Source organism: Rhinichthys klamathensis, unplaced genomic scaffold (assembly GCF_029890125.1).
Source record: "Rhinichthys klamathensis goyatoka isolate OS25496 unplaced genomic scaffold, OSU_Roscu_1.1 h1tg000462l_1, whole genome shotgun sequence".
NCBI classification, from domain to species: domain Eukaryota; kingdom Metazoa; phylum Chordata; class Actinopteri; order Cypriniformes; family Leuciscidae; genus Rhinichthys; species Rhinichthys klamathensis.
This window is the reverse complement of record NW_026606951.1, coordinates 632,334-647,500: the sequence shown is the minus strand read 5'-3', so window position 1 is coordinate 647,500 and position 15,167 is coordinate 632,334. Positions and strand designations below refer to the sequence as shown.

Here is a 15,167-nt window from a genome sequence, read left to right as displayed (position 1 = left end):
AGTCCTGGTGTTCACTACAGAGGTCATAGCATAACATATGAATAAAATGTTTGTTTCTTATGCTCTTAACAATGTGATTACATGAAGAAGAAAAACAACTTTTGAAAAAAAACGTTCTGGGCCTCAGGAGGATATAAAGATAATAGGCTACAATAACAACATAGTGTGTCTTCTGAGTGACGGTCCACCATCAGGCTAAATATAGGCTCTTTAAAGCTACACAAAATTTGTAAATGTTATTGAAATAAACAGACAGCCCACTTCCCTATTTTTCGGATTTTGGAAGATGTGTGATAACAGTTGAAATTGTTGTCGTAAAGGCAAGAGGCAAGAGTTGAAATTGTTGTAGTAAGGATTAACACACCGCTAACCCAAATGTAGACTGTCCCTCTATGTCACCTAGCAGCAGCGGCGCCGCGTCAGACACGTTTCTGGTGTGCAAAGACACAGAAAACGCGACGCAGCTGACACGCAACAGAAACGCCACGCTCACGCCACAGCCAGTGTGTCTCCGGCCTAACGAGCGTTGCTTGCTACAACACCTTGTCTTTCTAGAAGAAAATTGTCCAATTTCTACAGTATGTTGGTTCTGATCTACTTCCTAAAGGAAATAAGCCTTTCATTTATTTGTTATTGTTTAGTTCAACTTGATGAGTCACAACACAATGTGATGTATTCATTTCTGTGTTCTACAGAACATAAGCTACATACAAATAATTGTGAAGTTATAACTACACGACACAGAAAGTGCTTTGAGTTGTTGTTACTCAATAAAAGAGTTAAGTGATTCAGCAGCTGACTTTTTTTAATACTGCAAACACTTTGTAGTGTATTTTCGTTTACTGTTGTGAAATGGAAAATCAATAATCGCTAATCGAGAATCGTTAATAATCGAAAATCGACTGTAATCGAATCGGGACTTCAATAATCGTAATCGAATCGAATCGGGAAATCAGACAGATTAACCACCCCTAGTCAGAACGCCCTCTGGGTGTGCCGATAGTCTGAATCCCATATAGAATCAAGCCAATCCATTGGCTGATGGCGCGGGCGCCGCATCGACGCACTTACGTCGTCATATTATGTTGGCGCGCGCGCGCCGTCTGCTCCTCAGATTTCTCTGCCGAAAAAGGAAGCTGGTCGGCAGCGCGAGGAGCTTGGCAGCGTCTCGTTCCCTATTGAGAGATATGTTACACCAGTAACCAGAGATGTTCTCTTTCATAGGTTCACTCAACGCTGCGGAGCTAAGAAGCAGTGGATTTGTAGGCTGCTGTATCACGTGCCGTTTGAACTGACGCGCTACAGCGATCTGTCACATTTCAAAGAGCCAAAACGTTATTTATTGTGTGAATCTCGTAAAAATATTGACAGAATCTGACAGCTGTGAGTTTGTTCCATATCAAAAGTAACCTTCTCTGTCTTGTCTGTCTTGTCTGTCAGTGTCCTCTTTGTCCGCGATTTCTCTGTGTGAAAAGGGTCATTTGCGTGAGTCTCACGGTCAATGCGTGAGAGTTGGCAGCTCTGCCTGCTAGTAATCTCTATTAATCTCCAGTATTATTACATTGTTTGATACAATATTGTTTCATCTGATATTATGCAAATATGAATTTTTATTTTATATTGGTTTTATTATTACCATATGTTACTTGTATTTATATTGTTTAAAGATTTAAGTTAATATTGTGTCCAGTTTGGCCCTGTAAATTAAAGGGTATTATTTTTTGATAAAGTGTGTGCGGTTTCATTTTCTTAAGTACCGTTTCAAGAACCGTTTAAGCACCGGAACCGTTTAAAAAATACCGAGTAGGTACTGGTATCGGATAAAACCCAACCGATACCCAACCCTATCTATCACACAGCTGTAATCTGCTGAAGTGTCTATATCACACAGCTGTAATCTGCTGAAGTGTCTATATCACACAGCTGTAATCTGCTGAAGTGTCTATATCACACAGCTGTAATCTGCTGAAGTGTCTATATCACACAGCTGTAATCTGCTGAAGTGTCTATATCACACAGCTGTAATCTGATGAAGTGTCTATATCACACAGCTGTAATCTGATGAAGTGTCTATCACACAGCTGTAATCTGCTGAAGTGTCTATCACACAGCTGTAATCTGCTGAAGTGTCTATATCACACAGCTGTAATCTGCTGAAGTGTCTATATCACACAGCTGTAATCTGCTGAAGTGTCTATATCACACAGCTGTAATCTGCTGAAGTGTCTATATCACACAGCTGTAATCTGCTGAAGTGTCTATCACACAGCTGTAATCTGCTGAAGTGTCTATATCACACAGCTGTAATCTGATGAAGTGTCTATATCACACAGCTGTAATCTGCTGAAGTGTCTATATCACACAGCTGTAATCTGCTGAAGTGTCTATATCACACAGCTGTAATCTGCTGAAGTGTCTATCACACAGCTGTAATCTGCTGAAGTGTCTATCACACAGCTGTAATCTGCTGAAGTCTCTATATCACACAGCTGTAATCTGCTGAAGTGTCTATATCACACAGCTGTAATCTGCTGAAGTGTCTATCACACAGCTGTAATCTGCTGAAGTGTCTATCACACAGCTGTAATCTGCTGAAGTCTCTATATCACACAGCTGTAATCTGCTGAAGTGTCTATATCACACAGCTGTAATCTGCTGAAGTGTCTATATCACACAGCTGTAATCTGCTGAAGTGTCTATCACACAGCTGTAATCTGCTGAAGTGTCTATCACACAGCTGTAATCTGCTGAAGTGTCTATATCACACAGCTGTAATCTGCTGAAGTGTCTATATCACACAGCTGTAATCTGCTGAAGTGTCTATATCACACAGCTGTAATCTGCTGAAGTGTCTATATCACACAGCTGTAATCTGCTGAAGTGTCTATATCACACAGCTGTAATCTGCTGAAGTGTCTATATCACACAGCTGTAATCTGATGAAGTGTCTATATCACACAGCTGTAATCTGCTGAAGTGTCTATATCACACAGCTGTAATCTGATGAAGTGTCTATATCACACAGCTGTAATCTGCTGAAGTGTCTATATCACACAGCTGTAATCTGCTGAAGTGTCTATATCACACAGCTGTAATCTGATGAAGTGTCTATATCACACAGCTGTAATCTGCTGAAGTGTCTATATCACACAGCTGTAATCTGCTGAAGTGTCTATATCACACAGCTGTAATCTGCTGAAGTGTCTATATCACACAGCTGTAATCTGCTGAAGTGTCTATATCACACAGCTGTAATCTGCTGAAGTGTCTATATCACACAGCTATAATCTGCTGAAGTGTCTATATCACACAGCTGTAATCTGCTGAAGTGTCTATCACACAGCTGTAATCTGCTGAAGTGTCTATATCACACAGCTGTAATCTGCTGAAGTGTCTATCACACAGCTGTAATCTGCTGAAGTGTCTATCACACAGCTGTAATCTGATGAAGTGTCTATATCACACAGCTGTAATCTGATGAAGTGTCTATATCACACAGCTGTAATCTGATGAAGTGTCTATATCACACAGCTGTAATCTGCTGAAGTGTCTATATCACACAGCTGTAATCTGATGAAGTGTCTATATCACACAGCTGTAATCTGCTGAAGTGTCTATATCACACAGCTGTAATCTGCTGAAGTGTCTATATCACACAGCTGTAATCTGATGAAGTGTCTATATCACACAGCTGTAATCTACTGAAGTGTCTATATCACACAGCTGTAATCTGCTGAAGTGTCTATATCACACAGCTGTAATCTGCTGAAGTGTCTATATCACACAGCTGTAATCTGCTGAAGTGTCTATATCACACAGCGGTAATCTGATGAAGTGTCTATATCACACAGCTGTAATCTACTGAAGTGTCTATATCACACAGCTGTAATCTGCTGAAGTGTCTATATCACACAGCTGTAATCTGCTGAAGTGTCTATATCACACAGCTGTAATCTGCTGAAGTGTCTATATCACACAGCTGTAATCTGCTGAAGTGTCTATATCACACAGCTGTAATCTGCTGAAGTGTCTATATCACACAGCTGTAATCTGCTGAAGTGTCTATATCACACAGCTGTAATCTGCTGAAGTGTCTATATCACACAGCTGTAATCTGCTGAAGTGTCTATATCACACAGCTGTAATCTGCTGAAGTGTCTATATCACACAGCTGTAATCTGCTGAAGTGTCTATATCACACAGCTGTAATCTGCTGAAGTGTCTATATCACACAGCTGTAATCTGCTGAAGTGTCTATATCACACAGCTGTAATCTGCTGAAGTGTCTATATCACACAGCTGTAATCTGCTGAAGTGTCTATATCACACAGCTGTAATCTGATGAAGTGTCTATATCACACAGCTGTAATCTGATGAAGTGTCTATATCACACAGCTGTAATCTGCTGAAGTGTCTATATCACACAGCTGTAATCTGATGAAGTGTCTATATCACACAGCTGTAATCTGCTGAAGTGTCTATATCACACAGCTGTAATCTGCTGAAGTGTCTATATCACACAGCTGTAATCTGCTGAAGTGTCTATATCACACAGCTGTAATCTGCTGAAGTGTCTATATCACACAGCTGTAATCTGCTGAAGTGTCTATATCACACAGCTGTAATCTGCTGAAGTGTCTATATCACACAGCTGTAATCTGATGAAGTGTCTATATCACACAGCTGTAATCTGCTGAAGTGTCTATATCACACAGCTGTAATCTGATGAAGTGTCTATATCACACAGCTGTAATCTGATGAAGTGTCTATATCACACAGCTGTAATCTGCTGAAGTGTCTATATCACACAGCTGTAATCTGCTGAAGTGTCTATCACACAGCTGTAATCTGCTGAAGTGTCTATATCACACAGCTGTAATCTGCTGAAGTGTCTATATCACACAGCTGTAATCTACTGAAGTGTCTATATCACACAGCTGTAATCTGATGAAGTGTCTATCACACAGCTGTAATCTACTGAAGTGTCTATATCACACAGCTGTAATCTGCTGAAGTGTCTATATCACACAGCTGTAATCTGCTGAAGTGTCTATATCACACAGCTGTAATCTGCTGAAGTGTCTATATCACACAGATGTAATCTGCTGAAGTGTCTATATCACACAGCTGTAATCTGCTGAAGTGTCTATATCACACAGCTGTAATCTGCTGAAGTGTCTATATCACACAGCTGTAATCTGCTGAATGGAGGTGTTCTAACCCTAAACTGCTGGTTCTGCTGCTTTCACAGGGCGAGTCCTGCGTTCTACAGGAACGTGGTGAAGGTCCAGAAGCACGTGACGTTTAACCAGGTCAAAGGCATCTTCGGGTTCACAGACAGCGACTGTATCGGTGAGCAGAGCCGCTTCTTCTGAACGCTTGATCCGCTGTTCGTCCGACGCGTTTAATCGCGTGTGTTTGCAGGCAAGATCAGTTTCCCGGCCATCCAAGCGGCTCCGTCCTTCAGCAACTCGTTCCCGCAGATCTTCGGGGAGCGGAGCGACGTTCAGTGTCTCATCCCGTGTGCCATCGATCAGGTGAGTGTGTGTGTGAGAGTGAGTGTGTGTGTGTGCCATCGATCAGGTGAGTGTGTGTGTGAGAGTGAGTGCGTGTGTGTGTGTGTGTGTGTGCCATCGATCCGGTGAGTGTGTGTGTGTGTGTGCCATCGATCAGGTGAGTGTGTGTGTGAGAGTGAGTGCGTGTGTGTGTGTGTGCCATCGATCAGGTGAGTGTGTTTGTGAGTGTGTGTGTGTGTGTATGCCATCGATCAGGTGAGTGTGTGTGTGCCATCGATCAGGTGAGTGTGTGTGTGTGAGAGTGTGTGTGTGTGTGAGTCAGTGTGTGAGAGAAATAGAGTGAGTGAGTGTGTGTGTGTGTGTGTGTGTGCCATCGATCAGGTGAGACGCTCGAATAACACACGCTTTTACACTCTCTGAACTGCCGTGTGAAATGATTGGCTAGTTTGGGAAACGGCACAGGCCAGCGCCACCTACTGGCCAAACCAGGACGAATAACAGCTTTAACAAACCAACTGCAAATGTTTTCATCTGTTAAATCCACTAATGAGCTGTGATGTTGTGAAGTGCTGCTGAACGTCACATGGTCTGTTCCTCAGGATCCGTACTTCCGGATGACGCGCGACGTGGCTCCGCGGATCGGCTATCTGAAGCCGGCTCTGCTCCACTCCACGTTCTTCCCGGCGCTTCAGGGCGCGCAGACCAAGATGAGCGCTAGCGACGCCAACTCCTCCATCTTCCTCACAGACACGGCCAAACAGATCAAGAACAAGGTGCCGTCACCATCACAACTGAACTAGCGGCAACTCGAGACGAGTCCCTTCATCTATACAGCGACACACACACTCGTCTCCTTCATCTATACAGCGACACACACTCTCGTCTCCTTCATCTATACAGCGACACACACACGTCTCCTTCATCTATACAGCGACACACACACACGTCTCCTTCATCTATACAGCGACACACACTCTCGTCTCCTTCATCTATACAGCGACACACACTCTCGTCTCCTTCATCTATACAGCGACACACACTCTCGTCTCCTTCATCTATACAGCGACACACACTCTCGTCTCCTTCATCTATACAGCGACACACACTCTCGTCTCCATCTATACAGCGACACACACTCTCGTCTCGTTCATCTATACAGCGACACACACTCTCGTCTCCTTCATCTATACAGCGACACACACTCTCGTCTCCTTCATCTATACAGCGACACACACTCTCGTCTCCTTCATCTATACAGCGACACACACACGTCTCCTTCATCTATACAGCGACACACACACACGTCTCCTTCATCTATACAGCGACACACACTCTCGTCTCCTTCATCTATACAGCGACACACACTCTCGTCTCCTTCATCTATACAGCGACACACACTCTCGTCTCCTTCATCTATACAGCGACACACACACTCGTCTCCTTCATCTATACAGCGACACACACTCTCGTCTCCTTCATCTATACAGCGACACACACACGTCTCCTTCATCTATACAGCGACACACACACACGTCTCCTTCATCTATACAGCGACACACACTCTCGTCTCCTTCATCTATACAGCGACACACTCTCGTCTCCTTCATCTATACAGCGACACACACACTCGTCTCCTTCATCTATACAGCGACACACACTCTCGTCTCCATCTATACAGCGACACACACACTCGTCTCCTTCATCTATACAGCGACACACACTCTCGTCTCCTTCATCTATACAGCGACACACACTCTCGTCTCCTTCATCTATACAGCGACACACACTCTCGTCTCCTTCATCTATACAGCGACACACACTCTCGTCTCCTTCATCTATACGGCGACACACACAAACGTCAGCTTCATCTATACAGCGACACACACACACGTCTCCATCTATACAGCGACACACACACGTCTCCTTCATCTATACAGCGACACACACACGTCAGCTTCATCTATACAGCGACACACACTCTCGTCTCCTTCATCTATACAGCGACACACACTCTCGTCTCCTTCATCTATACAGGGACACACACACACGTCAGCTTCATCTATACAGCGACACACACACTCGTCTCCTTCATCTATACAGCGACACACACACTCGTCTCCTTCATCTATACAGCGACACACACTCTCGTCTCCTTCATCTATACAGCGACACACACACACGTTAGCTTCATCTATACAGCGACACACACACGTCAGCTTCATCCATACAGCGACACACACTCTCGTCTCCTTCATCTATACAGCGACACACACACTCGTCTCCTTCATCCATACAGTGACACACACACTCGTCTCCTTCATCCATACAGCGACACACACACTCGTCTCCTTCATCTATACAGCGACACACACACTCGTCTCCTTCATCTATACAGCGACACACACACTCGTCTCCTTCATCTATACAGCGACACACACACACGTCAGCTTCATCCATACAGCGACACACACACTCGTCTCCTTCATCTATACAGCGACACACACACACGTCTCCTTCATCTATACAGCGACACACACACACGTCAGCTTCATCTATACAGCGACACACACACTCGTCTCCTTCATCTATACAGCGACACACACACGTCTCCTTCATCTATACAGCGACACACACACACGTCAGCTTCATCTATACAGCGACACACACACACGTCTCCTTCATCTATACAGCGACACACACACACGTCAGCTTCATCTATACAGCGACACACACACTCGTCTCCTTCATCCATACAGCGACACACACACTCGTCTCCTTCATCTATACAGCGACACACACACACGTCTCCTTCATCTATACAGCGACACACACACACGTCAGCTTCATCTATACAGCGACACACACACTCGTCTCCTTCATCCATACAGCGACACACACACTCGTCTCCTTCATCTATACAGCGACACACACACTCGTCTCCTTCATCTATACAGCGACACACACACTCGTCTCCTTCATCTATACAGCGACACACACACACGTCAGCTTCATCCATACAGCGACACACACACTCGTCTCCTTCATCCATACAGCGACACACACACTCGTCTCCTTCATCTATACAGCGACACACACACTCGTCTCCTTCATCTATACAGCGACACACACACTCGTCTCCTTCATCTATACAGCGACACACACACACGTCAGCTTCATCTATACAGCGACACACACACTCGTCTCCTTCATCTATACAGCGACACACACACTCGTCTCCTTCATCTATACAGCGACACACACACACTCGTCTCCATCTATACAGTGACACACACACACGTCAGCTTCATCCATACAGCGACACACACTCTCGTCTCCTTCATCTATACAGCGACACACACACTCGTCTCCTTCATCTATACAGCGACACACACACACGTCTCCTTCATCTATACAGCGACACACACACACGTCAGCTTCATCTATACAGCGACACACACACACGTCAGCTTCATCTATACAGCGACACACACACACGTCTCCTTCATCTATACAGCGACACACACACACGTCAGCTTCATCTATACAGCGACACACACACACGTCAGCTTCATCCATACAGCGACACACACACGTCAGCTTCATCTATACAGCGACACACACACACGTCTCCTTCATCTATACAGCGACACACACACTCGTCTCCTTCATCTATACAGCGACACACACACACGTCTCCATCTATACAGCGACACACACACACGTCAGCTTCATCTATACAGCGACACACACACACGTCAGCTTCATCTATACAGCGACACACACACACGTCTCCTTCATCTATACAGCGACACACACACACGTCAGCTTCATCTATACAGCGACACACACACACGTCAGCTTCATCCATACAGCGACACACACACGTCAGCTTCATCTATACAGCGACACACACACACGTCTCCTTCATCTATACAGCGACACACACTCTCGTCTCCTTCATCTATACAGCGACACACACTCTCGTCTCCTTCATCTATACAGCGACACACACTCTCGTCTCCTTCATCTATACAGCGACACACACTCTCGTCTCCTTCATCTATACAGCGACACACACTCTCGTCTCCTTCATCTATACGGCGACACACACACACGTCAGCTTCATCTATACAGCGACACACACTCTCGTCTCCTTCATCTATACAGCGACACACACTCTCGTCTCCTTCATCTATACAGGGACACACACACACGTCAGCTTCATCTATACAGCGACACACACACTCGTCTCCTTCATCTATACAGCGACACACACACTCGTCTCCTTCATCTATACAGCGACACACACTCTCGTCTCCTTCATCTATACAGCGACACACACACACGTTAGCTTCATCTATACAGCGACACACACACGTCAGCTTCATCCATACAGCGACACACACTCTCGTCTCCTTCATCTATACAGCGACACACACACTCGTCTCCTTCATCCATACAGTGACACACACACTCGTCTCCTTCATCCATACAGCGACACACACACTCGTCTCCTTCATCTATACAGCGACACACACACTCGTCTCCTTCATCTATACAGCGACACACACACTCGTCTCCTTCATCTATACAGCGACACACACACACGTCAGCTTCATCCATACAGCGACACACACACTCGTCTCCTTCATCTATACAGCGACACACACACGTCTCCTTCATCTATACAGCGACACACACACACGTCAGCTTCATCTATACAGCGACACACACACTCGTCTCCTTCATCTATACAGCGACACACACACGTCTCCTTCATCTATACAGCGACACACACACACGTCAGCTTCATCTATACAGCGACACACACACACGTCTCCTTCATCTATACAGCAACACACACACACGTCAGCTTCATCTATACAGCGACACACACACTCGTCTCCTTCATCCATACAGCGACACACACACTCGTCTCCTTCATCTATACAGCGACACACACACACGTCTCCTTCATCTATACAGCGACACACACACACGTCTCCTTCATCTATACAGCGACACACACACACGTCTCCTTCATCTATACAGCGACACACACACACGTCAGCTTCATCTATACAGCGACACACACACACGTCTCCTTCATCTATACAGCGACACACACACACGTCAGCTTCATCTATACAGCGACACACACACACGTCAGCTTCATCCATACAGCGACACACACACTCGTCTCCTTCATCCATACAGCGACACACACACTCGTCTCCTTCATCTATACAGCGACACACACACTCGTCTCCTTCATCTATACAGCGACACACACACTCGTCTCCTTCATCTATACAGCGACACACACACACGTCAGCTTCATCCATACAGCGACACACACTCTCGTCTCCATCTATACAGCGACACACACACTCGTCTCCTTCATCTATACAGCGACACACACACACGTCTCCTTCATCTATACAGCGACACACACACTCGTCTCCTTCATCTATACAGCGACACACACACGTCTCCTTCATCTATACAGCGACACACACACACGTCAGCTTCATCTATACAGCGACACACACACACGTCTCCTTCATCTATACAGCGACACACACACACGTCAGCTTCATCTATACAGCGACACACACACACGTCAGCTTCATCTATACAGCGACACACACACACGTCTCCTTCATCTATACAGCGACACACACACACGTCAGCTTCATCTATACAGCGACACACACACACGTCAGCTTCATCCATACAGCGACACACACACGTCAGCTTCATCTATACAGCGACACACACACACGTCTCCTTCATCTATACAGCGACACACACTCTCGTCTCCTTCATCTATACAGGGACACACACACTCGTCTCCTTCATCTATACAGCGACACACACTCTCGTCTCCTTCATCTATACAGGGACACACACACACTTCAGCTTCATCTATACAGGGACACACACACTCGTCTCCTTCATCTATACAGCGACACACACTCTCGTCTCCTTCATCTATACAGGGACACACACACACGTCAGCTTCATCTATACAGCGACACACACACGTCAGCTTCATCCATACAGCGACACACACACGTCAGCTTCATCTATACAGCGACACACACACGTCAGCTTCATCTATACAGCGACACACACACGTCTCCTTCATCTATACAGCGACACACACACGTTAGCTTCATCTATACAGCGACACACACACGTCAGCTTCATCTATACAGCGACACACACACGTCAGCTTCATCCATACAGCGACACACACACGTCAGCTTCATCTATACAGCGACACACACACGTCAGCTTCATCTATACAGCGACACACACACGTCAGCTTCATCTATACAGCGACACACACACGTCAGCTTCATCTATACAGCGACACACACACGTCAGCTTCATCTATACAGCGACACACACACGTCAGCTTCATCTATACAGCGACACACACACGTCAGCTTCATCCATACAGCGACACACACACGTCAGCTTCATCTATACAGCGACACACACACGTCAGCTTCATCTATACAGCGACACACACACGTCAGCTTCATCTATACAGCGACACACACACACGTCAGCTTCATCCATACAGCGACACACACACGTCAGCTTCATCTATACAGCGACACACACACGTCAGCTTCATCCATACAGCGACACACACACGTCAGCTTCATCTATACAGCGACACACACACACGTCAGCTTCATCTATACAGCGACACACACACACGTCAGCTTCATCTATACAGCGACACACACACGTCTCCTTCATCTATACAGCGACACACACACGTCAGCTTCATCTATACAGCGACACACACTCTCGTCTCCTTCATCTATACAGCGCTTTAACAGTATAGAGTTTCACAGCAGCTTTACAGTGATAACAGGAGATTACAGTAACAGAGAGTGTTTAGGCTTTACAGCAGCTCTAGAATACAGTTATTGTCCAGATAAAGTTAGTTTTGATTGATTCACTTCCGTTGCAGAGATCATTAGTGATTAACTTAGCGGCCGCTCACTCGCACACTACAGTGTTTGGCTCGAGAACGCAAATGTTTCCATGTGACCTGGAGTTTGACGAGCTGTATCTGTGCAGAGGAGACGGGAAGGAGAGGTTATAACACATGACATTGAGTCACACGCGCTCTTCTTACTGCAGGTCAACAAACACGCGTTCTCCGGCGGGAAGGACACGGTCGAGGAACACCGGAAGCTCGGCGGGAATCCAGATGTGGACGTTTCCTTCATGTATCTCACGTTCTTCCTGGAAGACGACGAACAGCTGGAGAAGATCCGGCAGGTGAGAGCAAACACTGATGACGTCATCACACAGCCAAACCACACACACACACACACACACACCTGACACTACAGTTCACTTCTGTGAGTGAGGAGAGCAAGTGATATAAAGTGAGATATTATACTCAAATATTTAGTGACTACCAGTAAAAGCTATAGAAATCTGGGAGCAGAACTGATTCCTCCACTTTGAGCTGATGATGTTTTGCTGAAGTGTGTTTTCTGTAATTGCTAATGCTCTTTTTACACACACACTGAACAACATGAAGCATTGCTTGGTCACTGGTTGAGCTAAACTGGTATTATCTAATTGTGTAGTTAAATTTACCAGCTGACAGATATTCAACATAATTCATGTGTGAGAGTCTAACAGAAGGACGGACAAAACCAGTCAAATATCCACTGAGTTCTGCTCATATTTATCACCATTTTCTAAACTATAGTGAATAACCTGATAATGTGAGAAATGTTGGAGCTGTGTGTGTGTGTGTTGAAGCTGTGTGTGTGTTGAAGCTGTGTGTGTGTTGAAGCTGTGTGTGTGTTGGAGCTGTGTGAGTGTGTGTTGAAGCTGTGTGAGTGTGTGTGTGTGTGTTGGAGCTGTGTGAGTGTGTGTTGAAGCTGTGTGTGTGTTGGAGCTGTGTGAGTGTGTGTTGAAGCTGTGTGTGTGTTGGAGCTGTGTGAGTGTGTGTTGGAGCTGTGTGAGTGTGTGTTGAAGCTGTGTGTGTGTTGGAGCTGTGTGTGTGTGTGTGAGTGTTGGAGCTGTGGGTGTGTGTGTGTGTGAGTGTTGGAGCTGTGTGTGTGTGTGTGTGTGTGTGTGTGAGTGTTGGAGCTGTGTGTGTGTGTGTGTGTGAGTGTTGGAGCTGTGTGTGTGTGTGAGTGTGTGTGTGTGTGTGTGTGTGTGAGTGTTGGAGCTGTGTGTGTGAGTGTTGGAGCTGTGTGTGTGTGTGTGTGTGTGTGTGTGTGTGTGTTGGAGCTGTGTGTGTTGGAGCTGTGTGAGTGTGTGTTGAAGCTGTGTGTGTGTGTGTGTGTTGGAGCTGTGTGTGTGTGTGTGAGTGTTGGAGCTGTGGGTGTGTGTGTGTGTGTGTGAGTGTTGGAGCTGTGTGTGTGTGTGTGTGAGTGTTGGAGCTGTGTGTGTGTGTGTGTGTGTGTGTGTGAGTGTTGGAGCTGTGTGTGTGAGTGTTGGAGCTGTGTGTGTGTGTGTGTGTGTGTGTGTGTGAGTGTTGGAGCTGTGTGAGTGATGTTGTGTGACTGTACACACTGAAAGTAAAAGTATGACCTGTAAATGAGTGCGTGTGTGTTGGAGCTGTGTGTGTGTGTGTGTGTGTGTTGGAGCTGTGTTTGAGTGTTGGAGCTGTGTGTGAGTGTTGGAGCTGTGTGTATGTGTGTGTTGGAGCTGTGTGTGTGTGTGTGTGTGTGTTGGAGCTGTGTGTGTGTGTGTGTGTTGGAGCTGTGTGTGTGTGTGTGTGTTGGAGCTGTGTGAGTGTGTGTGTTGGAGCCGTGTGTGTGTGTGTGTGTTGGAGCTGTGTGTGTGTGTGTGTGTGTGTTGGAGCTGTGTGTGTGTGTGTTGTGTGACTGTACTCACTGAAAGTAAAAGCATGACCTGTAAATGAGTGTGTGTGTGTGTGTGTCAGGACTACAGGAGCGGCGCGCTGCTCACCGGCGAGCTGAAGAAGCGTTTGATCGAGACGCTCCAGCCGATGATCGCCGCGCATCAGGAGAGACGCAAGCTGGTGACCGACGAGACCGTGCGACACTTCATGACCCCGCGCGAGCTGCGCTTCACCCGCTAAACCACACGCATCCTCGCGGAGGTGAAGCCGCTGCCCTCGCGCGTGTGTGATGGAGAGACGGCGCACTGATGCTGTACGTGCTCTGCTGGCTCTGTGGACACTCGCTGTAGACGCACGAGCTCCACACCGCTGGGATTAAAGGGTTAACTCACTCACACTCGCTCTGTTTCCATCAAACTACTTTCATTTGGATATCGCATAACAAAACGCTGGATTGAAATGACAAAATGAGCATAAATTATAAAAATGCTTAAATACATTTTTATCCTATAAGAAGACGTGCCCATAAAATATGATTGAAACACATTTACTGAATAAATCCCTCAAACCTCATGTGACTCCGCGTCAGCTGTGATTGGATAACTGGAGTAACCAGTGGACCAATGGCGTCGCAGCGTCTCTAATGTTGGTTTGGTGTTTCTGAAACGCTGGAGTCGGAGTGTGTGATCAGAGTAATGTGGTGTAATCCCTCCAGAAGCGTCTCACACACACACTCGTTCATGATGACGCTCGACACACACTCGTTCATGATGACGCTCGACACACACTCGTTC

At 46.1% G+C, this 15,167-nt stretch overlaps 1 protein-coding gene across 1 annotated transcript in view; it reads left to right on the top strand.

Moving 5' to 3' along the window:
* Positions 1–14,613, top strand: part of LOC130071821 (tryptophan--tRNA ligase, cytoplasmic) — a 22,034-nt gene extending 7,421 nt beyond the window's left edge. The window contains exons 7-11 of the mRNA XM_056236712.1: positions 5,252–5,352; positions 5,425–5,537; positions 6,116–6,289; positions 12,684–12,824; positions 14,455–14,613. Of these exons, the coding sequence (XP_056092687.1) occupies positions 5,252–5,352; positions 5,425–5,537; positions 6,116–6,289; positions 12,684–12,824; positions 14,455–14,613 (688 nt within the window). The remainder of the gene's footprint in view (positions 1–5,251; positions 5,353–5,424; positions 5,538–6,115; positions 6,290–12,683; positions 12,825–14,454) is intronic.
* The last annotated feature ends 554 nt before the right edge of the window (positions 14,614–15,167 follow it).